We start from the raw sequence: 27,970 nt of genomic DNA, 5'->3' as shown, positions 1-27,970 counted from the left end.
CTTGCTCCTTGCTGTTGCTCCAGAACACCCACCCTCGACAAACCCAACGAAACCCAAGCCAAGCCAGTCGCATCGCGAGCAAGTCTAAGAAACCACTCTTCTTTCCTTTCTGACATCCCAATCGAAAATTAACTGACCTCAACAACACCAAAATTCTGCTTTTTGCATCCTCAATCGACTCCGAAAAATAAAATAAAATAAAAACCCGCCTTAACACCCTCTCTGCCCCTTTGACCCTCATCCTCAACACTCGCCGTCCCACAGGCACCCAGTATAACCCTTGACAAAAACCAAAAAAAATGGCTGCTCCTGCGAGTTCGATCGTCAAAAGCGCACAGAACGCCAGTGGTCAGTCTTCTCTCACTCACTCGCATCACACACCCATCAACAATCCTGACTTTGCATCTATTCCCAGAAATCGGTTGGGCATTTGTCCCACAATATTATACCTTTGTCAACAAGGATCCCTCTCGTTTACATTGCTTCTACACCAAACGATCGACGTATGTTATTCATCCTATTAGCATCCGGACATGTGCCAGTCAAAACTAACACAGCCCATCGGATTCCATACAGTCTGATACACAGCACCGAGGGGGAAGAAGCTACCCCATGTTTTGGCCAACAGGTGTGTGCACCAACTCCCATAATCATCCGGACAAAGCTACCTTAGTGTCTTATTTACACGCTTTGACTTTTCCACCCATCCAGGAAATCCACGAAAAGTTCATGTCCCTGGAATTCGACGACTGCAAGGTCTTCGTCTCCAATGTCGACTCGCAGTCATCGGCTGATGGTGGGATCATCGTCCAGGTCCTGGGCGAGATGTCAAACCAAGCTGGACCCTGGCGCAAGTTTGCTCAGACCTTCTTCTTGGCCGAACAGCCTAACGGCTTCTTTGTCCTCAACGACATCTTTCGGTAAGCTCGAAATACCATCCTCGATCATCACACCCATCCTCCTGCTCGTTCTTAACCTTCTTCATCGCATCCGATCGTTAGTTATATGAAAGAAGAAGATGACGATGCAGAGGACGAGCCCGAGGCTGAACCAGTCACTGTCACTGAAGATATTGCCCGCTCTGAGACCAGCATGAATGCCGTCGGTGGTGCTGACCCCGCTCATTCATCCACAAATACCGCTGCCGTCGACCCTTCCAGCAAGCCGGTTGATTCCTCAGCAGCGGCCCCACCGCCTCCTGCACAGTCGTCGGTCCGTGCGCCCGAGCAAAAAGTCGTCTCTGAGCCGGCTCCCTCCCAACCCGCCGCTCCGTCTCAGGTGAACGGCTTCCATCCAGAGCCCCGCGAAGCTAAACCTCCTGAGCCGAGCACCGAATCGACTAAGGCTGCCCCCAAGCCCGCCCAGACCGATGCTCCTGCTGCTGCTGCTGCCCCATCGACAGATGCCGCTGTCAACACCCCCGCGCCAGCAGCCACCGCATCGGTTGCTTCGTCCGTTGCCACCCCTGCCGAACCACCCAAAGCTAAGACCGAGGCCCCCGCTCCCGCCGGACCTTCTACCTCAACCGCTTCGAACAACGCCAACGGACGGCCGGCAGCTCCTCAACCCAAGCCGGCAGCTACCCCAGCGGTAGCTCCCCCAAAGCAAGCTGAGCCTCCTCAACCCGCTGCCCCAAAGACGTGGGCTAGCCTCGCTGCTAGCGGCAAGAGTGCATGGGGTCAAGGTCATCTTTCTGCATCACAGGGAGTATCTTCCGCACCGAGCGCGGCCGCTCAAGCTGCCACGGAACCTACACCGGCTCAATCTCAGAACCGACAGCCTGCTGGCGGTCCTCAGCACTCAAACCCAGGTTCGTATTCCCTCTTTCATTCCACATGCTGGCGCCTGCCCAGACCATGATTGAGCTACTGATTTAGCTCATTAGACCGCCATCCTCCCGTAGCTTCGATTACCACCGGCTCTTGTTTCATCAAGAGCGTGAACGAGAACATCGACGAGAAGACACTGAGGGAACAGCTGCTCAAGAGATTCGGCCCGATCAAGGAGCTGGATATTGTGCGCAACAAGGCCTGTGGATTCCTTGAGTTCGAGCGGATCGATTCGGCCAAGAAGGCGATCCAGATGTCGATGCCATTTAACATGGGCGGCAAGGGCGGGATCCCGATCGTGCTTCCCAGTGGCGAAGAGTACGTGATCAACGTCGAGAGCAAGCGACAGCCAGGCGAGCGGGGCCGCCCGGTGGACGCTGGCCCCAAGCGCGGCTTCAGCGAGCGTGGCGGACGCCCGGGCTCCAGCAACTTCGGACCGACTGGCAACCGCGGCGGACGGGGTGGAATGGATGGCGGCGCTCGAGGATCTGGTCGAGGAGGCAGTAACACACCCCGGGGAGGCGGTGCAGGCAGGAACCTAACAAACTCGAAATAGGACACCCTTTCATTCTTTTCTTTCCTGACTCTCCTTCAATCTCTGCCCTCGTCCCCCTCCCCGCTCCACCTTCTACCTCCAGACCCCCAACAGCCCCATATGCATTCCATCCTACCTCGCCCTTTTTACCGTTGTCGTTGGGTCTCCTACACCCAAAATAGCCCCCGCCCCGCCCCCCCTTCCCCTTCTTCCCACGTTTTCTTTCTTACGAACACGCATGTACTCGGTCTCCGTCGATCCCCCCGCGGAGGAGGTAATATAATACGTAACCACGTCATCCCCATCTGAATAACTTCAAAAGCAGGGCATTGCAGGTCTTCTCCCGTCCGATAAACAACACATATATACATACATCAGTACTACTCATTTATATGTCCTGGGCTGAGAACGTACTCGTCCTTTTATAGATCTCTCCCACACCCCTTCTTCACCCTGCTCCCATCGCTTCCGTCCCTACGAAAAAAAAAATCTAAGATTAGAAATTAAAGAAGTATAAAAAATGACAAAGCTTATATTTAAAGACGTGTTCAGCCCGAGACTTCAGATGGTCGACTCTCTTCTCGTCGGATCACGCGATCAATCTAGACTTCATTATGTTACACACTACCCGACCATATGCCCCTTCTTTTTACGGCCGCGCTCGCTCTTGCTCTCTTCCTCCCGTCTGGCTATTTTCATTACCCCCATCAAGTCACACTCCTCTTTTCCTCTCTCTCTCCCCTTTCCTTCCCTATAATTTACGTATGTCAAAGGCTTCCTTTTTTGAGATATGTTTATACCCTTTTGTTTGTGTCTCTCGCTTTTCGTAACTGAAACAGAATACAAACAGTTTTTTTGTGGCTCTCCTCCATCTTTGTCCTGGGTTCAAAAAAATGAAATACGAGTTGCACTGGCTGCTATGCAATTCACGAGTTGGCGTCTAGAGCAACATGAGGGTCAGTTTGTTGTGCTTGGTGGATGAGGTCTTCTGCTGCGCTGCTACAGTGCCCCCCACGACTTCTCAACTACCCCTACAGGGGGGTTCCAAATTTTGGAGATTTTCTTTCCAAAAATTCTTTTAAAAGTGGGCTGATGCTGGGCTCTTTTTGGCCCATTTTTTGATGCAAATGTCACATTTCACCAACCAGACCTGGTAACATGCATGATAATAGTCCAAAGTCATTGAAATTTCACTGGACTCGCTGCCAAGAGAGCAATGAAGAAATATTCTTCACATTGCCACATTCCAAAGAGTGTACTGATGGATGTGGCAATCATCAATAACTAAGGAGGTACATATTTACATAAATACCTACACCTGTAGTATGTATGTACATAGATAATTTAGTCTCTAAATACATAATAAATATTCCATATGTCCATAGTACATGTCTGTAACCACATACTATGGTCTTAAAACCAGCTGTTCCAAATTTTGCATCTGGAAAAAATGAAACTTTTTTTTGAGGCATTGCACAGACTTCAAAGTTATATTTTTGAGTTCTCCTACGTCTGTAGGGCTCAAAAATGTATAGCTTACATGTGATACATGTCTGGTGACTTTGAACACATTGTTCAAAGTTCAATTTTTTTTGCAGGTGCGGGGTAGTTGAGAAGTTGTGGGGGGCACTGTACAGTCTCTCATTTTTTGAGAAATCTGTTGGACTGCGGTGGGCTTGGTTGAATTGTATCAAAATTTATGCCCACATTAACCATTGAGAAAAGGGAGATGATAAATCCATGTTGATTTATATGAAATAAGCACAAGGTTTTCTTGCCCCTAGAAAACAAAATAAACCTGTCATTGGGAGTCGAACCCAAGTTACCAGGACGTTCCGCGGATGCGAAGAACCAGTCAAAACCTGGTGTCCTAACCACTAGACGATGACAGGTTGTGATCAACCCCACGACTTGCAAACATCTATTCAGCAATCGGGCTATTGAAAATGCATTGACAAGGGAGAAGGATTGACGATACATTATTTCCATGTTTCACCATTTCTTACCAACCTGTGCATGATTTGTTGAGTAGTTTGAGATTATGAGCAAATTAATGTTTTGCGATGTTTAGTGGTATCAAGCCAAGAGCCAAAGTCAAGACAAAAGTAGTACACGAACGGTCAATGAAAAGCACAAATAAATGTATAGAAGATGAGGAACATGATGACTAATGAAGGTACGATGCAGAGGAACGGGACGGAGAGCTTACCGTTTGTTGGACGCATTGTTTGAAGGTTAAGAACTCAGCCAAGCACGAGTCTCTGTCGACCTGCTGATAATTCCGAGCAACGCATTTCCCGTACTCTAAAGACTAATCAGACATACAGCAAGGATCAGGAGAGCAGAAGAGGAAATTAGGATGCGGTTTACGCAGACACATGTTGTTAAGGGAGAGAGGTGCGTACCGCTTGGCGACAGGGCCCGTTGGCGTTGACTGATTGAGACAGTCGGTATAGTGGGGTTGGGCCACTCGAGAGGGCCGTCAGGCCCTTGGAGACTGATTGGAGTTGTGGCCGGCTGACTTGCATCGTCGGATCGGTTCAACAAGTGGACGTGCGTTGAGACTTCGGGGAACTCCGAAAGTCCCTCCCTGCCTACGCTCGGGGCTGACAACCCGCACCGTCCCTAACTTAGGGTCCCTGCGGGAAGCGTCCCCCCTGCAATAGAGGGACTTGGTTAAGTTAGGCACCGTCCGCACTCGCACTGATTGCTCTGTGGACACTTTTGACAAGTGTGCCAGAATTGATCACCACAACGGGTCCCCCAGACCTCCTTTCAAGTGGAATTATTCAGCTAGCCATCAAGCTAAGAAATTCTTTGGCAGTCAATTGGAACCTGCAGTGACTACAATAATTTTTTAACATTAAGTTCATTTATCCATTGATTGGCAGATCAGCATTAAATTATTTGCATACAACTTTTCTGGAAAGCAAACCATGTTAGAAGGAGGGTTCTGGGGGGTTGAAGCTGTACAGCCACCTTGGCCTCTATTCTGTTTCATTTTTCCAGAAGCTTGGGCATAATTTTTTTGTTTTTTGTTTTTTTGTATTGGCAGATCCCATATCTGTCATCAGACTCCAAGCTTTGCTGTTTGGGAATTTTTTTTGTTAACAGTGCTGGGATTGAATTTGAACCAAGGTCAAACCCACCATGAAAATCCTGTGATCCATCCGCCTTTCTTCATGAAGAAAGCTAGGAAGAATTGGGGCTCATAATTAAATTCTGGCTCCCATCAAACCTTTAGTCAAGCTTATAATTTCAGCTGTTAAAACAGTCTATTAATCCCTACAATCCTATTCTTATATCACCTGGTTGACAGTATTTATGGGACGAAGTGTTTGTTGTGGGTTGGTTTTTATTAAGATGATGCTATGAAACCAATGAACAACAGAAAAAGATTGAGTACCCAAAGTGCGGCCACATGATTTCGATTATTGCCAAGAAAATAACAGAATGAGTAAATCAGTGGGTGCAAAAAGATTGCAAATCTGTTTTCCAATGCTGGGGCTTCTTCTCCCGAGGCCGATCGTCGACAAATTGGGCAACACTTCTGTGTCTTCTTGGCTTCCTCGATACAGTTTTTGTGGAATTCATGGCCACACACACCCCAGCGTGCGGTTTCTTCACCTGATACCCATTCTGCCAAGCAGATTGGACAACAAATATCCCTTTCCCCGCTTATTAATGCGCCTTCCTTTTTGTCGGGCGAATCAATACTAGTTTCCCCATTGAGTTCCAGATGAGATGAGCTCATCGTTAAAGGTTCTCCACTTTCTTCTGGATTCTATGAACAAGGGCCGCATGTTTCAGTCACAAGGAATCCTTTATGAGGGGAAATCAAGGACTTGGGGACTTACTTGATGATCGGGTTGGCAACGTAAACCCGCCAATTTTCTTTGTGGCTCATGAGCTGAAATTGAGACAGCCGTTTCAAAGTCTTGTGAGCTAGAAAAACCTTGGGCTTCTTTGAAAGCATCAATCTGATCCAATCGATCAACACGATCCATCGCCAAGCATCTTCCAATGAAAACCTATTGAAAAATAGAACATTGTTCATGGTCTCAGACTCTTACAAAGAAAAATAAAATCATTGAACGGTTCCATGTACCAGATGAAGAAATAACCAGGCTGCCATGGGAAATCTTGAAATACGGCTTGAACAGAAAATGGTTTGGTTTGGACAATCAGATCAAAAGCAAGACAAATTGTCAAAAATCAAAGGTCTAGTCTTTGATTTCAAGATAAATTGAGTATGTATGTTCCTATTTAATGGTTTGCTTGAGGATCCTGGAACGGGAAGAAGCATGTGAGATCAGACCTTTATGTCTTATTAATGGTTTGCTTGAGGATCCTGGAACGGGAAGAAGCATGTGAGATCAGACCTTTATGTCTTATCTTTCATGCCACCTCAGGATAAACCCACATCACGGAACCTCAACTTTGTTTCATTGAAAAAGATTTAGCAACAAGGACTGTGACTGCTGTGAAACCTGTCTGCATGTGTATCTATGTACTCCTTGGAGCACTACACTAGCCAACTCCACCCTCAAGCCCCCCCTATGTCCGGATGGGATCCGATGTGCTCCGCCAAACACACTCTGGTTTGATATGATTTTGGTCATCCATTTTGCAGTAGAGCTGGATCCCTGTGAAGTTTAGCATTAATGGTGGTTTGGTTGGGAGCATGCAGTTTGGATATTGGACCCCTGAGTTTTTAGTATCAGGTTTGTGCAAATCTATTTATCATTAACACCAACGTTGACAGCAAGTTGGCTGACTGATGATAATCCTGGCTTGGAAAATCTGCGACCCCGTTGCCATCCTTTTTGGAACTACTGTAAATCAAGGTATGTCATGGTCGGGCGGACCACATCTCTCGTCAAGTCAGGGCAAGCAGGCCATAGAGCTTAGCAAGTCCCCACACCCGAGCCCTAACTTAACAGAAGTCCCCCACATCGGAGGGCCCTGGTGCAGCCTGGGCTGGCGCGAAGCGCGACCTCCGAAGGAGTGGCACGCGGGGGTGCCCCCTCCCTCCGTTCGAGAGACTTAGTTTAGGCTAGACCCGAGCCTCTCTCTGGGAGGGATAGGTCCTTGGGCCCGGCCTACCGGCGCCGCCTCGCCCAGCTGCTGTGGGATGGCGTGGCGTGCGGAAAAATTATGAATATGCATCTGCCGCATCTCGCCCGTCTGCGGCACCTGGTTTCTGCGGATTGGGACAAGGGTTAGGTCAAGAATGATGACAGAGTTTTGAGAATCAGGCCTATAAAGTTGCCGGTGTGTTGCCCATGGTTTCTCCCCATACATATTAAACTGAACGCATCGACTTACCAAAGATTTAAGCCCTGAGCGGTGTAACGAACCGGTCGGGACCCCCATGCTTTTATTTTATATGGCGTCGATTGCTAGAGTGAACCGCGACTAATCTTTCTAATGCTCGTTCGTAACTCATCCTTGACTCCAACTTGTCTCCTCCTTCCTCCGAAGATCTGGTTTCAGGAGGGTCTTGGCTATCGAATGAGCTTCGCGGACTAGCCTACATCCCAATCCTTTCCCCTCTTTTCAATAACTTGGCTTCTGTTTGGGCTGTCGCTTCAGTTGTATGTTCCTCTGTATGTAATGCAGTTCCTATCCAACGCAACATTGCCTTCTATGACCCGTACCCACCGATTGCCATGACGGTTGACCCACCTTAATACCCATCGATATCATTCGGCAAGCTTCGAGAGTTCATATAGATAATAGTGCCTTCCGGCACCCAACGCACTATTGAATAGTATGCAAACTGCTCCAACTGGGGCTATTAGAGCATCCACATCGGTTGCGTTAAAGCCCGCGCTAAGCCAAATTTAGCAACGGAAACACCACACCAGTGTCGTTAAATCCCCTGGTATCGTTAAAAAATTTGGCTTTCGTCGACAAAGGTCGGCAAATATAGCAAGGGTTATCAACGATGCTATTGCTGCGCATTCCTGCCCCGCATCACTCTCCAAGCCAGCTGTGCCAACCCGCAACAAGGATACATATCAAAAGAAGGACTTTGATATCACTCAATTTCTCTACCGTCCACCCATCCAAATACAAACAGGAGATTTCCAATGGGACGCGGTTCAAATTTCCTCGATGAAGAAGATGCTCAACTTGCGAGGAGCTGGCTCCACACTTCGATGCACCCAATCTTTGCAAACTCCATGAAAAAGGATCAGTTTTGGGTGAAATGTGCCGAGCATTTCAACGAGAACACATCCGGTCAGCACCGAGAGGGAACAAGCCTCAAATACCGGTGAGTTTTTTTTTCAAACTCTACACCCAATTTCATTACTGATTCTTGTTTGAGTGAAGGTGGTCAAGTCTCAGACCTGCTGTCTCAAGATTCTGTGGGATCTATTCTTCAATTGAACGAAACCCCCCCTCAGGAAGCGGACCATCAGACTGGATTGCTCAAGCAAAGATCCTTTTTCAAGATCAGACTGACAAGGGCTTCACCTTTGAACATGCCTGGATCGAGTTGCGCGATAAACCGAAGTGGAAGTCTTCACTTGAGAAGAACCCGGCACCAGCATTGATTCGAACAACGGAGGTCTCTTCTCCTGCAGCAACTCCAACTCCGTCAACCAATCCTCCGAATAACCCTCCGGAGAACAATCCGGACACCCCTACTCCCAGCGGTGATGGTAGCCGACCAACTGGAATCAAGGCAGCTAAACGAGCCTTGACGCACACGGAACTTCTGAACAAGAAATTGAAGCTGATGGAGACCACCGCTGGAAACACCCATACGATGAGTCAGAAGAGATACTCAGAAATGGCGCAAGCAAACGACATCCAAGAAAAACTCGTCAACATGGACATCTTGTCCAAAGATCTCTTGACCTGTGTTGACGAGTACGAGCTAGCTTATTTCACCCAAGCAAAGAAAGACATCATCACTCAGATGGAAGCTCGCCGAAATCAGCCCTGTCCTGATGTGAATCCGAATCCGACTACGATTGAGAACTCTGAATCACAGGCCTCATCATCTTTGGCTCCAATAAACAATCCATCAAGCCATGCTCCCAGCTCGGAGCCCAACAAAAGTCTTCTGCGATCCGATGGGGATGAATATGAACAAACCAGCGGGGAAGAAGATGAACAACCCAATGACAATCATGACCCTGGAAATGCCTGCAACAACAACGAGCTTCCAATTGATCCGGCTATTTTTTCCTGATATTTTTCAAGCTCATGTTTTGATATGTAGTCTGCTCAGATCCACAACTCGACATATTTTTTCTTGTCCCTTTTTTCAAGTTGTCTCAGAAAATAAAAGAGTTTTCCAAAGAAAAACAGCAGTATCTATCTCAAAAAAACAATCTCTCCTTTTCCTGTCAGGTTTAGTATGTACAAATCTGGAAACAATATAATCTAGTTTGAAAAAAAAAATAAACAGCAATACATGTTTAACGGGGAATCAGGTTGAGTCGTTATGGGTTCCCCTTTGCTCCCACTGATACTTGACAAGTGCAGCAGTGAGGTCGCGATGGGTTCTCTCGGATTGTATTTGATTTGCAACCCTTCGGCGGTCCTCAAAAGTGTTTGACATTGTTGCTGGCTTGATCAAAACTGAAGGGATGCTTTGTGTGTGGGTGGGATCGCCAGCAAAAAGTGAGTCGCGCTCTTCGACCATCATGTTGTGTAGGATTATACAGCAGAGGACAATTGAATGTATGTCGTCTTCATACCAGAATCGGAATGATCAATATCTTACCCGTCTTTGAACAAAGTAGTTTGTTGTGAGTTTGGTCTGCAAGTCGTTGCACAATCGGAAAAAGATGCCTTTAGTGACGCGAAATCGGCGTTCAAAGTCAAGACTACTGTACACCGAATCTTCATTCAAATAGTCAGTCATCATTTGTTCATGGCTTGCAGTTGCGTTGCGGTTTTTGTTTGGGACACGGTTCAAGATCGGTAGTCGTTCTGCTCCGCAGGTTTCATTGTCAGAGTCATCGAACATTTCCATCAAGTTGGCTTCTTCCTCATGGGCCTCTTCGTCGATATCAGCAAGGAGCTGAAGGTGTTGTTGGAACTGTTGAAGACGTTTTTGAAGTTGCTGCATGTTGTCAAGACCGGTGTGGACAGTTGGTGGTGGGTGTTGTTGGCGCAGTCGAATGAGTTTAACACTTGATTTGGCTCAACCGGTGCGGAGTGCCATCCGCGTGGCTTAAATTTAGCTTTAGCGATCGGTACTTTAGCTTAGCATTTAGCTGAACCGATGTGGATGCTCTTAAACACCGAGCTTACTAAGCCTCTCCGAGGAGGCGTGAAGCGTCTCCGAAGGAGAGGCTTAGGACTAAAGTCCCAATCTCCGCCTGAGGCTGAGAGCATCCACTCTCGTCTCTGTAAACCCGCTCTTTAAGGCAGATTTACAGAGTATGTAGGATTTTCCACCCCCGTGCCCTCTTTAGCGCTCTATAGCTAAAGACAGCCATTCTGAAAAAGCTTGAATGCTTTGGAGGGAATTTCCACTGGAAATTCCTATGGGATTTTCCAACCTTGTATGCAATAAAGTGACAAGGTTGGACATTTTGATATATGCATGATGCCTATATCAAAATCAGGCAAGCTGAATCAGAGACTTCTGGTTGGTTTTCCCGGACTTTGATTCCAGAATCAGAATCCTTGATCAATTTTCACACTAGCCTCCCATTCCGATGAACGCACCCGGGTGTCATGGTGCCGGTCCCCCCGGGCCCCAGCAGCCTGCATTTTTTTTGGGTCATACTCTACGCACTACCAAAAATTACCATGTGCACTACTCTTTGGTAGTGCACTCCAAGAAATCTTGGTTTTTGGAGTGCTCAGCTAGCCACTCCAATTTCTTTGGAGTGGGACTCTGTGCACTCCAAAACTCAATGGAGTACACACTACCATTGCCCTTGATGACCGGGATAGACCGGCCATTGAGACCATACACCGCTCTGGATGACCGGTACAGACCGGTCATTGATTAAGGGGTATGACAACCCTCTCAATGGCCGGTATGTATGAGAGTATACAACCCTCTCAATAACCGGTCTGTGCCAGCCATCAAGGGGATACAACCCTCTCAATGAATGGTCTGTGCTGGTCATCAAGGGGACTCAACACTCTTGGTGACCGGGATCGAATGTTCATCGCAGGGACTTGACACTCTTGATGACTGGGATCAACCATTCATCAAGGGGACTTGACACTCTTGATGACCGGGATTGACCGGTCATTGAGAGGATAAAACCCTCTTGACAACCGGCACATACCAGTCATTGAGAGTGTTGAGTCCTCTCAATGATCGGCACATACCGGTCATTGAGAGTGTTGAGTCCCCTCAATGACCGGCACATACCGGTCATTGAGAGGGTTGTATTGTCTTTCCCCTTAATCTTGGACCCGGTGCTCTTTTTTTATGGATTTATGCAAGAGGATTTAAAAACTCGAGATTGTGTTTCTGCCTTGGATGTCTCACAGCCTTCATGTTCCCTGTCAGGTCAGAAAGCGGCCGGGTTCTTGGTTGGCCCCTCCGTTGGAGCAGAGGGCAATGAGTCGGAAAGCTGAGGGATGGGTCCCAGGGTCTACAAACTGCCCTGGTTCTGAATATGAGCTCGGATTTTCACTGGCTCTACTCCAACATCATCTACTGGAGAATGGTGGCTCCAAGGGTAATTTCCGGTGTCGGCCTTGTCTGACAGATGTCAGGATAAAACCCCGGAGAAAAAACAACTGTATGTCTTATGCCAATACCAAGTCAAGGCAAAAGAGGTGAAAGCTTTTTGGTAAAGACAATATCTCCTTGATGACCGGCACAGACCGGTCATCAAGAGGGCTGTATCCCCTCAATGACTGGCGGAGACCGGTCATCAAGAGGGCTGTATCCCCTTGGTGACCAGCACAGACCGGTTATCAAGAGGGTTGTATACTCTTGGTGACCGGTCTGTACCGGCCATTGAGAGGGCTGTACAGTGGGTGGACAGAAAAATCCGTACCCCTGAGCACCGGGATCAGATTTGGTGACACCCCCCTTGTCAGCCTACGTGATGCCAAGGATATTATCCTTCTAGCTACACGTGGTGCAAAGCAAAAGATTAGAGTTGTAGAACTCTAAGACAAAGGTATAAGGGATAATTTCAACGTAAATGTTGGGAATTATGGCGTAAAAATAGGGAAATTTGGGCCAATTAGACATAATAAAATTGATATAATTAATTTTAAGAGGGGCCTGATAAATCAGGGGAGTTTAATCCCTCTAGAGTAAAGAACTGGGGCCTGTGAACAGGGGTGTTTCAAATCCCAGAAAGAAATGGCCGAGAATCTCAAGAGAAGGGGCTTAAACTTACTAGTATAAGACCCTAGAGTCACTTGAGGTTCTTCAGGCGTGAAGTTGGGCAGTTGGAGGCGCTCAGAGGAGGTAATCATGAGGGCAGGGTGGTTACTGGACAGCTTCAAGGCGAAAATTAGGGCTAAAAATCACAAAAGTAGGTATTTTACCTGGCAAATCACAGGCTATTGAGGCTGTTGAAGGCGGGTAAAATTCTAATAGGTAATGTAAAGCTGGGGAATCTCCTTTTGGGCGGAGAAAGGGCCCTTTTTATAGCCTAGGCAGGCCTCCAGGGGCGCGCAGGGGACAGGGGGACACTTGTGGGCGCATTCTGAGGCAATTTGGTTGCGCTAGAAGGCGCTTTTGGTCGTGGAACCTTGGGGCTTGGATACAAGGGTTGCCAAGGACCATTTACAGAGGTTCTGAGTGTTTTTACATATGCCTTACACGTCATAGGGGCTGGTTTGGGGGTTCTGTGACGCTCATTTCCGTGGAAATGTGCCACAGAAGGTACTAGAAGTAGCTTCTGTGCACTTGTACACGTGCAAGCAGTGCTTTATACATGTTCTGGAGGCTCTCATTAAATGCTCCAGTTCATTTGACCCCTTCTACATATTTACTACAGTTGTAATTTACGTGTAGTGAGGCTTGGGAGAAGCTGGGGCGCTTTCTAGTCTCTCCTATGCACGCTGAAAGACTCCTTTTGAGTCTAGAATATTTTTATATTGAATGATGTGGTATTTACATCATGTTTGGTGATTAATTACATGTGTACAAGACATATAACACATGTAATATTGCTATTGGGGCGTATTCTGGCCCATTCTCACTTACTGGTAGCCTGAGCGCTTTGGTTGCGGGCTAGTTTATGAATTATGCATATATGTACACCATGCGCGCGGGCTTGAGCTCTAGGCAACAGAGCACGCGGGCTTGGGTGTGCCACGCAACAAATAAAGCCATCTTTTAAACTATACACAACACCTCAGTTACGTCACTGAAACTGGGTGTATACATATGTACTTAGATATATATGCATACAAGTGCATTCACGCGGGGCATGATGCACTTGCTTAAACTTTGAAGTTAGTTTACACAAGGAAGGGATAATAATTAAGGGTACGTGTAAGTGAGGTGCCCTAGGTTATTTTACCCGTAGAATCAGAATCTTCTGTAATCTTTTACTTATTAATCATACAAAGCTAAGTAATTAATTATTTATATATGTATTTGATGTTTTTGCGTAGTTTTACATATGTAAGAGTAATAATGTCTCTTTCATATGTAACACTACTTTTTATGTTTTTATTTGTATTATTTTTATGTCACAGTGGCTCTGCCATAGTAGACAGCTGACACCCCTGTGACACTCAGGTCTATGTAGGTGCTACCTATGTAGCTGTTGAATGTCAATGGTCAACAGATCACTCGTTTCAATGGTTATTTCTCTGGACTATTCAATCAAAGTGAGTCTTTTCTTTCTATCTTGATTGATTTCATCACTAATTCAAGCTGTGTTTGATTTCTTTTTTGAAAAAAATTAGGATGGTTCGAACCAAAGCCACCCAAAAACCAAACCTCTCAACCAAGACCAAGGCGATGATTGTCAGGATGGCAAGGGCAGGCAGGAGTTTGAACTTCCTTTCAAAGGAGTTCAAGACTGCCAAGTCACCGTTATCTGGAGTTGTTAACCGCTGGAAGGAGTGCGGGAGTAACGAGTCCAAAAAACCGCCTGGTTGACCACCCATGACCAACAAGCATGATGAGCGCCAACTCCAACAACTTCTAGAGAACAATTGCCGCGACCCAATGAGACTAATTGTTGAGGGACTTCAGACTCCCATCTCCATCAAGACTGGCCGTTGACAAGCCCACAAGCTGGGATTCAACAACCATGTGGCTGTCAAGAAGCCCTTCATCAATGACAAGCATAAGGCCAGGAGACTCGTGTAGAGACTGTAAAATGAAGATGTGTCTGGTGAGAGTTGAACTCACGACCTCAGCTATGCTGAGACACATATTAGAGTGCTGCCTTTACCAACTAGGCTACAGACGCTTGTGGCTGCCAGCTGGGTGGTTGGTTGGTAGTGCTCATGGGTCGATCCAACAGCCCTCCATACTGTGGTGATACATCATGGTAGCAGACTAACAGACAACTCAACACCCCCCCTTGCTACATGATGGGAAGTGGGGATTGACCCCAAGAGAGAGTGGGAATGAGACCCAGGAAAGATGATCAGCGTAGGGATTGAACCCGTGATCTAGATGTAGGCTTATAGGGGTTTGCGTGGTCTTACAAGTAAGCATTCACAAATTCATCAAGTCTCTATTGTAAGCGAGTAGCGCTCAGGTAGCTCTGGGCTCATAACCTGTAGAGACTGTAAAATGAAGATGTGTCTGGTGAGAGTTGAACTCACGACCTCAGCTATGCTGAGACACATACTAGAGTGCTGCCTTTACCAACTAGGCTACAGACGCCTGTGGCTGCCAGCTGGGTGGTTGGTTGGTAGTGCTCATGGGTCGATCCGACAGCCCTCCATACTGTGGTGATACATCATGGTAGCAGACTAACAGACAACTCAACAACTCGAGTTTGCCACCTGCCACCTGGCTTGGATGGTTGACGACTGGCAATTTATCCTCTGGACCGACAAGTTGTTGTTTGAGCTTGGGAAGAACTCGCAGGCGGTTGTTGTTTGGAAAAAGCCAGATGAGAAGTACCGGGAATATTGCCTTGCTCCAACATTCAAAAGCGGGCAATCATCTACAATGATCTGGCATGGATTCGTCAATATGTCAAAGGCTCCAATTGTTTCCTTGCCCCCCGGAAGGACGAACACCACACAGCTCATCAAAACTGTCTACAGAGGCAGCCTTCAACCTTTCATGGACAACATCAATGAGGCGCATTGTCCCACCCTCATGGAGGACAATGCGCCTGTCCACACGGCAATCATCAGCTGGAACTATTGGGCCAGCCATGGTATCAAGAAGATCAATAACTTGCCAGCCCAGTCCCCAGATCTGAATCCCATTGAGAACGTCTGGAAGGACCTCAAGGTTGCCGTCCAGACGCTCTACAAGCCTCAATCGATCCCTGCACTCAAAGAAGCAATCAGCCAGGCCTGGGACGACTACCCAACCCAAACTTTTGACAACCTGCTCCATTCCATGCCACAGCAAATGCAAGCCGTTGTCAACGCAAAACGTGGTTTGACCCGCTGGTAGAGAAAACTATGGCTTCAAACAACCAGCAAAAAAAAAACTATTTTTTTCAAAAAAAAAAAGTATTTGATAGTTTTTGATTTTTACTTTTTGATCATTCCCCCTGTCATCCCAAGCATCCCTTCCACTTTCTCCCTTATTTTTCTCAGCCCTAATAAAAAAACAAAAAAAAATGCATAATTTGTTTGATTTTTAACTTTTTTTTATCTGCAATGAAGTTCTATACTTGTCATAGCCATTCTCACAGCCCTTGTTTGTCCCACTCCCCCCAAAAAAGTGGCCAAAAATACCTTGTATTGACCCCCAAAAATAAGTGTTTGGGGGTTCGGATGTGTTGGTCCACCCACTGTACATATCCCTTTGATCTGGACTGGCCATCAAGATGTTGTGTGCTCTTGATGGCCGGTCTGTCCCGGTAATTGAGGGCAATGGTAGCGTGTACTCCATTGATTTTTGGAGTGCACTACTTTTTGGTAGTGCACATGGTAATTTTTGGTAGGGCGTAAAGCATGACCCTTTTTTTTTGCTACCAAACGGCACCGCCAATAACAACTGTGCTTGCGGGGATGGATATCCATCTGTCAAACCTTGTTGTTGGATACACACAGGTTGTCAAATCCAGAAAGGATTTCCGCTGGAAATTCCATCCAAAGAAGCCAAGCTTTTTTGGATTGGCTGTAATCTTTAGGTAACTCTCTAAGCCTCACTACCTCTGTAAGGAAAAAATTGACAAGCCTCCCAACCCCTTGCCAAACACAAGTACATATTGTGTTTTGCTTAATGGTTGGACTTTGAGAGTGAAGTTGAGTGCTATAGTTATGGGGTTGTCTGGCACAGCCTCAGTTTAACCTGCCATATGGAGCCTGCCTGTACTAAAGTGAAAATGATCATGATGATCTTTATTTCACAATGTGAGGAATTAAAAAAATGGAATTACAAAATGCCATGATTTGTGCACAGCAACAGGACCATCCGTCCAAGCATTCTACAAAACACAATACCACATGTACAGCCATTCCTGAAACGCTTGCGGTTGGGTAGGCCTAAATTTTGGACGGCTATTTTCAGCCTAAAAGCCTGTATAGCCCCTGTATGAAAGGCTCCATACAGTAATGTGATTGTAAGAAAATCACTACTTTCTTTGTTTTTGACTTTGGGGCCTCGAGGGTTGCACCATTGTAATCCTGGAGCTATTTTACACTGATTGGACCCTTCGACGCATGCCCCTCCCCTGCCCTGTTGCCAGCGCGGCACCCTTGTTGAGCCAAACAGCCACCCAAAGAGGTTTTGACTGCCTGTACAGCTTCACTGTACAGGCATATGGCTGGAATAAAAAGGATTCTTTTTTTTGGCCTTCAGCCCGCAAGCTTTTCAAGAATGGCTGTACACAACAGACATTCAACCGCTCTCCACCCCCAGCCCCCCACTAACAAAAAAAATAAACAATGATATGTAAAAATTTGATTGACCGGTCAATTTGGGTCATTGATCAACCGGTCCTCAATTGACTGGTCATCAATGGGATGACCAATCATTGATCAACCAGTCAATGATAGGATGGCCGGACATCAATAGACTGGTCATCAATGGGATGACCGGTCAATGATAGGATGGCTGGAGATCAATAGGATGGCTTGACATCAATAGACCAGTCATTGGATAGGACAACCGGACATCAATATGATGACTGGTCATTCTGATCCATCATTGATAGGATGACCAGTCATTGGATAGCACAACCGGTCATCAGGATGACATAATTCTGAATATGTGGGCTGTGTTGTGTTGCTTAAATACATACATACATATTTACGTAGACACAAGGGTGGTGGTGATGTCTTTATCTAAATCTGTGTAGCCTACCGAGCCGCTACCTAGCAATGAGGGTGGGTTTTTTATTTAGCTAAGCAACCGAGCCTCCCGGGAATCGCTGGCTACCTAAAGATTTACAGAAACAAGGGTGGATGCTCTCAGAGAGACATTTACACAAAAAAATCAGGATTTTTGTGTTTACATCTCTTTTACAGATTTCCCTCAGCTTAAAATCCAAAGCCTCCTATACCATATTGTAGCCCTGATTCTCAGCTTTCTTATAAACATTTTTTCAAGTAAATTTGTAACAAGCTTGCTGCTCAGCAGCCATTCCTGTGAGGGGCTGTCTTGAGAAATGCAATGAAGCCATTGGATCATCCAAAGATCAAGGTCAGACGCGGGTTTTTTCAGTATTGACTTAACAATGACAGGTCTTGTTGAATACAGAATTCCCAAGAAATTTAATGACACATGATGTCAAATTGTATTTTCATGGGTATAGGCCGGGCAGGCTATCTGGGGAACATTGGGCCAGATAAAGGCTCCCAGGTGGATTTTTTACATCCAATTCTTTTCCGAGGGATATGGGTAGCTGTTATTTGTAAAAAATGATAATATGTAGAAACAAATTCTGATTCTAATGGTACTAGAGGCTGTGAGGAAATCAGAGTTGTACCAGGTGATACATGGGTTCAAAAGGAAATTTGGACAATTGGCTGGGCAGCCTCAAGCCAAATCTGGGACATTGGGCAAGTCCCTCCTTCTGAGGTTGCTGAGCTTCCCCAAGGAGGGACTTGCGTTAAGTTCAATGAAACACGGCCTGAGCCTGCCTGAGGCTTCAGCTGGCCTCAGCCAATCTCAGGTCATCTGGTGCCAAAAGGAATTGAATTTGAGGCAGTGGCAGCTTTTCATCTCCTACATTTGTATATTTTTCCATCATCTATACATTTTTTGTTACATGTCCCAGAAGCACAAAATTCTATGGGCACATAGAATTGTGAATAAATTCAATCTGGTGAAATTTTATAACAATGGAGGCATTAGAACTTGTCATATAAGGGGTGTGACAGTGCGTGGAGGGCTTAGTAGGAGATGCTGCTGCCACCTCAAAGTTAATTTCTGTTGGTTGGATAATTCCAAAAATACATATATTTTAGCAAAGGGTAATTTACTCAATCATGTGAAATTCTGGTGCACTTTGGGGCACCATGGCCAAGGGTTTGGTGGTGTTCCTTAGTAGCACACCTGCCACATTAATGGGTGCACAGTAGCACACCCCTTTCCTGAGGCGCTCTAATTCCATGCAGATCAAAAATGATTTTCAGAGGTTATTTTGTGCGCTGTAAAGATTTGGGACCTTTTGGGGTACAGTGGCTAAGGTTTTGGTGGCATTTGTTAGTAGGCCACCTGCAAAAATGGGCACATGGTAGCACACCCCTTTCCTGAGGTGTGCTAATTCGATGAAGTTCAAATCTGCTCTTTACAGTTTTTTATGCATGCTGTAAAAGTTTGGTGCGCTTTGGGCGCTGCAGTGAAAAGTGATAAATTTTTCTTCATTTTGGCTATTTTTTGTAAAATTAAGGGGCTGACTCCCAAAAATTCTTACAGAATTCAAGTTCCAACTCTCAAAATTTCCCTGGGTCAATTTTTAGTCCTGAGGTGTCAGCCACAGAGTACATGTCACAGTATCTTACAAGTACCAAGTACCTGCAATGATTCACATTACTCATAGTACATTCCTTTTACACCTTTATCACATATGTATATCATTAGATACAAGCTTAAGAATGTACTCTTGTTATATATTACATTACAGATAACCATAGTTAAATACAGTTACCATAATGTACTGTTGTTATGAGAGTTAAGTTACGTGCAAACAGTAAGATTACAATACATTGTAATATTACTGTACACGTGAAAATACCCCAAGACAGGTATCACTCATTTATCCCCTGTTACGCCTCAGTACCTATTTACATAACATATTGGTTATGATATAAATACATAAACAATACATGATGTAATCCAATTCAAAGAGCACTGAATAGAATCACTGATTGGTTATGATCAGCTAGTGTGCACAGCTACTGATCTAGGATCAGTACTGATCATTACACTGCCCTGATCATTTCCAATGTTGATCCTCATGAGGATCTACTTCCCTTGAGCGCTTCCAGTTCCCCCCTGGTCCTGAAGCGCCTCCAAGCGCCTCATGTTCCCTCCTGCTCATTCCCTCTATATAAACACGCCCCCCAGGACTGTTTATCCCTCAGAATATTATTACAGCAAGGTTTAACACATACATAGTTAAACAGTGCCTTCATTCTCACCCATCATTCAATTCAGGAATACTGTAAACTCTTGATTACCCTTACCTTTCTGTAGGTAAAACCACGAACCCAAGTTGAGTTATTCCTTGGATGCCTATTAACACCCTGTGTTGATCTGGATGCGCCTTAATTGAGCAAGCCTCTCAGTCAAGATTACTGATAGAGTGAAACCTTTTACAGGTCTTACCACGAACCCATTGGCCCATCCTTGGCATCTTACACCATCATCTTGATAGTAACAACCCTCTCAGACACGGTTAGTTACATACAGGCTGACATGAGGACCGGGACCGGACATCAAATTGTGGTCCCCAGGACATAAAGACCATTTGGGAGTTGGAACTCCAATTTTTGGGAGTCAACTAATCAACCCCCCCAGAATCTTTTGGATTTTTTTGTGGGAAGGGACAAGTTTTTTTGTAATTACAGTATTTTATTTTGAAGAAATAATGACTCGAGATGAGAGAAAAGTGTAGAGCCCCAACCTGTTCTGGGCCAGTGGCAGTTACTGGAAGGGATGATGTGCTGTTGCCCTGCCTTTGCAGGGATCCAGGATGAGTCTTAGGAGTCAAAAAGATTGATTTTTTTGGGGGGAGGGGCAATTTAAGTTTGAGAAAAGAGGGGGTAGATTGCCATTGGTGGCGGTTTGTTTGAGAAATATCTGAGGAAAGATGAGCTGGCACATTCCTAATCAGAAAGGGATTCAGATTCAGGAATTAGTGTGAGCTGAGAGTGGAGAAGCTTGGAGGCTTGCATGCAGAGCTGGGATTAATAAGCTGAAGATTTTGGAATTATATTCTTGATGAGTAATCTGAGAAAAACATTCAGGCAAAGTCCCATGCTGCCTTTTTGTCTTAGTTCAGGCTGAAATCAGATGATGTGGTTTCAGCTCCCCACAAAACCTGCAAAAAACTGCCTTGCCAGGTTTTTGGCCCTCACAAAACTGCCTTGCAGGTTTTGAGTCCCCACAAAATTTGTGCAAATCTGAATTGAAGGTTTTGGGCCCCCATAAAACTTGTACAAAACTGCTTGTGACTGTGGTTGGTCCTTGCCACATGAGTTACAAGCTGAATCAAAGATATTTTGCAGTGAAAAAAATACAGAAAATGACAATCGGGTGGGTAGGCCGGTGCAGCCAGGCTTGGGTTGGCTTTTTGGGGAAACTTGTGAAGTTGGCCCAACCCAACATACCCACAACTGAAGCCGGGCAGGTTCAGTTAGCCCGTTGGGCCAACCCCCAGTTGGCCCTGGCAGCCCCCTGCTCAGGGATTAGCCATGGAGGGCTGCTTTTTTGAGCCTGTAGCACCCTCTGGCATGATTTGAATTCAATGTCTTTGGTGGCCTGTGGACAGGCCACATGCCGGGATATTGGAATTGATATTAATCCTCAGATATTTGAGTTTATTGGTTGTTTGGCTGTCTGCGGGCTAATTGGTTTCAGAGGCCTGCATGCTGCCGGCGAGCTAAACGGGTTTGGGGTGGGCGGCAATTTGAAACAAAATTACCAGGCCCAACGGTGGGCCGCTACGCTACACTACGCTACAGGGCCACTTAGCGTTAGCGTAGCGGCAAAAAGCGCCCGCCCATTTTGAGTAGCGTTAGCGAGCTGTTAGCGCCGCTACGCTGCGCTACTTTTCAGCGGCACTAACAGCGCACCAATTGTTTGTTAGTGTTAGCGCGCCGCTACAGTCACTATGCTACGCTGCGCTACAGCGCTTTTAGCGGAAAAAAAGGCATTTTTTCAGCTAAAAGCACTGTGGCGCACCGTAGCGCGCGCTCTTTTGCGCCCTGCGTGTGTAGTGTTAGCGCAATTGCGCGCATCTGCGCTAACGCTACGCTAACAGCTCAATTAGCTGTGCACCCTTTGCGCGTAGCGTTAGCGCAGAGAAGGCGCAATTCCGCAAACGCTACGCTAAAATTTAGCAGAATTCCGCTATGCTACGCCACGCTAACGCTACGGTTAGCGTAGCTGGCCCACCGTTGCTGTCAGCCTTAGAGTCATCACAGCTGACCTAAAAGCTGCCTGTTCTACCTTTGTTACATATGAAATACCTTATATCTTTTTCATCTTAAGAGATAACCTTGTTTTGACTTCATATTCTGTTTCCTCATGCAATTTTAAACCTAGTTACAACTTATCAATTCCTTGTAACTATACTCCTTCCCTGAGTTATTGAGTTGTGGCGCGCATGCGCAGTTGTGACGTGTCAGCGCTACCAGGCGCGCCAAACCACATGTACATATGTAAATTACATAAGCAAACTGTGAAAATTTTCGTAGTCAGGATCCCCCTTGCCTGAGGCGGATCTACAGACTTCAGCACACCAGAACCACCACCCAGATAACCCAGGATCACCACCAAAGAGCCTACTATACTCCCAGTATACCTACCGTCACAGGCGCCTAGGATATTGACAGTAAGTAACCTCTTTCACTGAACCTTGTTTATCTCAGAGGTACAACTCTGTGTCTTGCTTGATCTGCTCTTTCTTCTGGTTTTGCCTCCTTCTTGATCACAGGGCTGTCCCTCAAATTCTACAGGCCTTTGCCTCTATCTTGATCACAGGGCTGTCCCTTATTATCCATTGGCCTTTGCCTCAAATCTAGGTTTCAGGGCTGTCCCTCAGGTTTCCCTTTAAGAACCTTGACTATCCAGAAGGAAGCTAAAAAATTGTGGCTGGATTAAACTTATCTAATCCAGATACCCTCCTGAGAGGAAGCTGTAGCTCTTTTTAGCACAGATTAGCAGCACTCTTCTGAAGAGTAGCATTGCCAGTGGACGTGCATTCCCACTAGAATAACCTAGTAATCTTCTTCTTTCTTATCCTGCTTGATTTCTCTCTTTCTTTCTCTTTTTCTCTATAGTTGTATTTTCTTTATCCCAAGAAATCCAACTATTGCCCCCCCATTTCTTGTGTCCTGCTGTCACTATAGAGACTCAGGCTCACAGTTGCCAGGCCCATCCTGCACATTTATTCTGTGGCCCAACACGGGCAGCCCAAACGTGCCTGATTTCCATGCCTAAGGGAAATTGTTATGAGCCACAGTCTGGGCTCTGCAGCGCGGGCTCTCATATGTACACAGCTTACATCAACGGTGAAACCATTACAATACATGTATTGTAATGGCCGTTACAGTGCATTGTAATCAGAAAAAAATACATGTATTTTTGGAAATTGTAGCACATTGCTGTGCCAATGCGCTACCGCTGCTGTGTATTGGGTTTGCCAATCTTCATTTCTCAGCGCATGGCGCCATCTTGGCCGTCCACTACAAATAGGGGGTTTCAAAGTTGATCAGATTCAACTTGCATGCACTTTTGCAAGTCGGTGTTCAAGTTCATTCTTGAACACCAAGTTGCAAAAGTGCATGCAAGCCACACTATACTACACCCCCTAAGCCTGCTTGAATGTTTTTTTTGGAATTTGGTGTTCAATAAAAGCCTTGAACACCAACTTGCAAAAGTGCATGCAAGTCGTACATGGCCAACTTTGAATCCCCCTAATACACAGTAGCATAGCGGCTGGCCAATGCGCTACCGCTGCAATGTAACAGCACTTTTTTAAGATACGCTACTAGCCGCTGCAAATAAGCTAGAGATCCAAGATCCTTCCTCATCCTGCAATCTGCCATATAGGATCCAGAACCCCTAGAACCCCAGGCCTCATCTTTCTCTCCATAGATCTGACCATAACAAAAATCAAGAACATGCAGATGTATGATGTATCAAAATCTAGAAGGAATCTGACAAGTATTGAAAGTATGGTGATGCAAATAAGGCCACTCCCACCAAAACCATGGATCTGGCTCATACAAGGAAATTGTTTTAGTTCAGAATTAATGCCTCCCTCTGGGAGGGGAACAGGGGTTGCTTTGTGAAAAGACATAGGCTGCATTGCTTGCAGGAGTCTGAGAACTTGGGTTCAGTTTGATTTGAGAAGGATTCCAATCACAAGCTTAGAAGGCTGAATGTTTTTCACAGGTTTGATTACATGCTTGATTCATCAGCTGTCCACAGCTCACCAACTCAATTTGACAGAGGCAACAGGGGAGATGATGATGTGGAAGGTAACAGCAACATGAATTCCAACTAACTATTCAATCCAGATACTCCATTTCTCTTTCTTTTTTCTCTTTCCTATGTCCCTTTGATACAAAAAAAGCCTTGTTTCTTTATTAAGCAGTCTCAGAGCAATCCATAGATGATTTCTGTTCTCCCTGAACCTGGCCTTTGAGGCTTGTGTCTACCTGGATACACGGCAATACCCGTGGGTATGTCCGACCCCATGTACATAGAGCCACTTGTGAAGTTTGGGTCAAGCGGGGGATTCACCGCAAAAACACAAGTCATGTGACACACTAACTTAACACAAGTCCCCTTGGTGGGAGGCTTGCTGTGGCTGGTGGCGAAGCCGCCCCTCCCGCAGGGAGGGACTTGCGCATTATCCCAAATTTTACGCGGGAGCAGAAAGTTCATTTGGCTGAGAGGTTTTTAAAATTTTTATAGCTCCTCCCCCAGCCTCTTCACCAATATGCCCTATCTGTACCCTATGCTACTTTTCTTTCTCTACAATTTGGTCTACTCAGATTTTTTCTATCACAATCTGTTGACCTTTTCAAAAGATCAAAAATGCACAAGTCTTCCAAATGAGGCTCCACTTGTTTGTGACTCCAGGAGTTGCTTTTCTGGCTACAAGATAGATAAGTGACTCAAATTCCTTGCAAGAACAGAACCTAAAAATATGTGTATTCAGTTTTTTTATGTTAGTTGGGATTTGTAGTGTAGCAGATCCTTTCTGCTCCTGCTTAAATCAAGACTTACTCATAAGCCTCTCCTGCGGAGAGCCCTCCGGGCGGGGTCCCCCGGACCCTCCGCCCGAGAGGCTTTGTTAAGCTAGTGTGACACAGGCTCACAGCTTTGACCTCGATTAAGGCCCCCTTCGATCCCGTCGACCAGTTCAGCAACGCATCAACATTCAGCTCGTAGACTCGATGTGCACGATAGGACTTCAACCTCGCCGATGGCAAAAGATACTCCACTCGTGGCCTCATCAGTCTTCTCGAGCGGCCAGCTCAACCTCTCATTCGGTCGTTCAACCATTGGCTCCGATCTTTAACCGACGCGAGAAAAAGAAACTCAGACTTGCTTTCCCTAGACCCGATAAATCTCCTCAGGTATTGCATCCTGCTCTCCCGCCAAGCTTTGTCAACCGGGTTAGTCTCTCCCTTGGAAATTCCATCGCCGTTTTGGTTTAAAAGTAAACCCTAACTCAAACCCTCGGTACTCTGATGGAAATTGGTTTAGGTTACACTGGCCGACGGCTCCTCCTTTTACCTGACCTCAAGATCGCCTAGACCGACGATTACGCTTGCCCGAGACGTCACCAATCATCCGCTCTGGAATCCATCTTTAGCGCGAGAAGTAGCCGACCAAGATCAATCAGGAAGAATGGGACGTTTTGCACGTCGATATGGGGGCCCCAAACCCGATTCCACCGCTCCTGACTCACTCGAGTCGATCCAATCTGGAGCTCAATCCCCCATCCAGGAATCTGATAAGAAACCCGATCAACCAACTCAATTACCAAACCTAAATCAGAACGCACTCGATAAACATGGCTTTGGAGTCGACGATCTTCAATGGATCTCTGGTGAATCTAATCAATCTTTCTACGGTATCGGGAACGCTAAAAATATTAAAGGGCTGAAGAAAACTGGTCCCGGTTCTAAAAAATAATCTTACCTATCTTCACCTACATACCTACTACATACACTTCAAACATTGTTGGATTCCCCTCGCGGAATATCCGGTAGCGGTCACGTGATATCCGGCAAATACCCGGAATATCTGGTCGGATTCTCTGCTCCCCACTCTCACGCCCATCGGGCCCTGTCTCGCACACATCTCAGATCATGGATGCAAAGCTGCCAACTCTCCTAACTTATCAAAGTCCCTCCCCATGCGGGAGGTCGGAGTTCGGAGTTCGGGTGGTGGTCCGGGGGGTAACTCATTTGGGTGGAGCTTAAGTTTGGCTGGTGGCGAAGCCACCCCTCCTGCAGGGAGGGACTTACGGCTAAAGCGACTGTTTGGGTGGGAGACCACCCACCAAAAAGTGATGGAAAATCACTCTTTGAATTTTGTAGCCTGCAGCTTCAACGCTGCCCCCCCCATTATTGGAACTTGAGCTGCTTTATACTTTGTTGATGTTTTGAGCTCATCATATCATCATCACATTTTCCAAGTTTTTTTCAATAGATTTTTGTAAAGCCCACCCAGACTCAAGATGGTGGTCTTCACAGGCGGTGCCTGGCCCCACAGGTCTGTGCGGGTCAAGTTTTTGTTTCTCTTATTTTGGCTTTGCTTGTCTGCTATACTTTCTCCTTTGAAAATCTGAGCTGACAGGAAGGAAGATGAGGTGCAGGTGCATCTGTGGATGCTTGGGACCTCATATGTAGCTCACATAACAAGCAAGCTACAGGCTCTCAAAGTTGAACCAGGATTTTGCCTGATGGTCTCAGGCGAGCACCCCCGCTTTGGGTCTAAGTCCCTCCCTGCGGTCGGCGGCACTCTGCTCCCCACTCAGCCCCACAGAGGAGGGACTTTGTTAAGTTAGCCAACTCTCTTGCATCCATCGGGCCCTGTCTTGCCCGCATCTCAGATTGTGAAACTACCATAAAACCCCCAGTTGTATGTGCGACTTGCACCCAGACAATGAAAATAAATGAAATAACAAAAGGCCATGAATGGGTTAAGGGGCTTCTTTTTTTTTTCAAGTGCGGATTTGATTTAACATTGCACACTATGCATATTCAACTAGCTTACAAATTTAACTACGTAGCAGAACCACACAGCCTTACAATTGAAAATAGAGGGGAGAACTTTAATGGGCTTTCTGGGAGTTTGCTTTTGAGAGTTTTTTTTTTGCTATTTATTTATTTAGAAGAGAAGAAAGAAAAAGGAGGAAAAAGGGAAGAACCCATGGGGAGAAGTTGGGTCCAAAGAGCTGGAAGGGGGATCTCAAAGGGTATCCCCAAATTTGCTTTCCCGTTGGAATTGAGGGAGTCTGGCCGAGAGTTTGATGAGGGATTTTTTTGGCCAGGAAGGCCAAGGGGTTGTGGAGGAGAGTTCTGGTTGTGACCGTGGTGATCCTCTTGTCGCGGAGGATTGTCCTGGCTACTGCCCTAGCCCCGGTGTACCTGGAACAAGAGACAAGGTAGTGATCCACTGTTTTGGGGACCCCACACTCCAAGCAAATCGGATGGAGCTTGACTGCACTTGAATTGGAAAGCATTCAAATGGACGTGCCCTGAGCAAAGTTGATGGAATGCCACCTGGACAGGAAAGGTCATTCGCGGGGACCCTTTCCATAGTTTCTCCTTCCAGAGCAAATTGGTCTTCTTGGCTGTTTTTTCCTAACCTGTGCATGTTGCTTCCCAAACGTCAGTTTCTCATTGAGCCAAAGGCCCAGACATTTGACGTCCCGCTGCGGGGACAATTCCTGGTCATTAAAGAGGAAAGGGGACTTAGCCACTTTTGAATGTGTGAAGATCACAAATTGTGCCTTCCAGCTATCGAAGATAGCCCCATGGCTCCTGCCCCACAAGAGCGACTCCTCCCCTATCTGATTCAATTGCGCCCTGGCCTCTTCTACGTTCCTTCCGGCTGAGAGGTCAACAACATCATTGATGAAGCCTAAAGACACCTCATCCCTATCAAAGTCAAATTGCCTTACCAACAGATCGGAGTTGTAGATGATGTACAGGATGACTGATAAGGGTAAGCCCTGCGGGAGCCCCTTATCAACTTCAAACTCAGCTGATTTGTAATCCGCAAGGCAACACTGGGTCGCTACGCTATTTCAGCGCTACGCGTTAGCGTAGCGGCAAAAAGCGCCCATCTATCTTGCAT

The 27,970-nt window shown here is 46.3% G+C and overlaps 4 protein-coding genes across 4 annotated transcripts; 2 read left to right on the top strand and 2 right to left on the bottom strand.

The window, feature by feature from the left end:
* Nucleotides 1-299: 299 nt before the first annotated feature.
* PtA15_2A515 (uncharacterized protein) lies at nucleotides 300-2,385 on the top strand (the record flags this gene model as incomplete). The annotated part of the gene is made up of 6 exons (XM_053166542.1): nucleotides 300-348; nucleotides 416-503; nucleotides 577-628; nucleotides 712-920; nucleotides 1,002-1,810; nucleotides 1,886-2,385. 6 exons carry the CDS (start codon nucleotides 300-302, stop codon nucleotides 2,383-2,385), a joined length of 1,707 nt encoding a protein of 568 aa, XP_053017753.1.
* Nucleotides 2,386-4,356: 1,971 nt separating this feature from the next.
* PtA15_2A514 (uncharacterized protein) lies at nucleotides 4,357-4,892 on the bottom strand (the record flags this gene model as incomplete). The annotated part of the gene is made up of 3 exons (XM_053166541.1): nucleotides 4,357-4,374; nucleotides 4,574-4,675; nucleotides 4,770-4,892. The coding sequence occupies 3 exons, from the start codon at nucleotides 4,890-4,892 to the stop codon at nucleotides 4,357-4,359; spliced, it is 243 nt and encodes an 80-aa protein (XP_053017752.1).
* Nucleotides 4,893-6,120: 1,228 nt separating this feature from the next.
* Nucleotides 6,121-6,421, bottom strand: PtA15_2A513 (uncharacterized protein; the record flags this gene model as incomplete). Its single annotated transcript, XM_053166540.1, has 2 exons — nucleotides 6,121-6,148; nucleotides 6,222-6,421. The coding sequence occupies 2 exons, from the start codon at nucleotides 6,419-6,421 to the stop codon at nucleotides 6,121-6,123; spliced, it is 228 nt and encodes a 75-aa protein (XP_053017751.1).
* Nucleotides 6,422-25,053: 18,632 nt separating this feature from the next.
* Nucleotides 25,054-25,798, top strand: PtA15_2A512 (uncharacterized protein; the record flags this gene model as incomplete). The annotated part of the gene is made up of 2 exons (XM_053166539.1): nucleotides 25,054-25,275; nucleotides 25,367-25,798. The coding sequence occupies 2 exons, from the start codon at nucleotides 25,054-25,056 to the stop codon at nucleotides 25,796-25,798; spliced, it is 654 nt and encodes a 217-aa protein (XP_053017750.1).
* Nucleotides 25,799-27,970: the final 2,172 nt, after the last annotated feature.

The sequence above is a fragment of the Puccinia triticina genome, chromosome 2A (assembly GCF_026914185.1).
Source record: "Puccinia triticina chromosome 2A, complete sequence".
In the NCBI taxonomy this organism is placed as follows: domain Eukaryota; kingdom Fungi; phylum Basidiomycota; class Pucciniomycetes; order Pucciniales; family Pucciniaceae; genus Puccinia; species Puccinia triticina.
The sequence above is the reverse complement of the archived record's forward strand: the minus strand, read 5'-3'. Positions and strand labels throughout refer to the sequence as shown.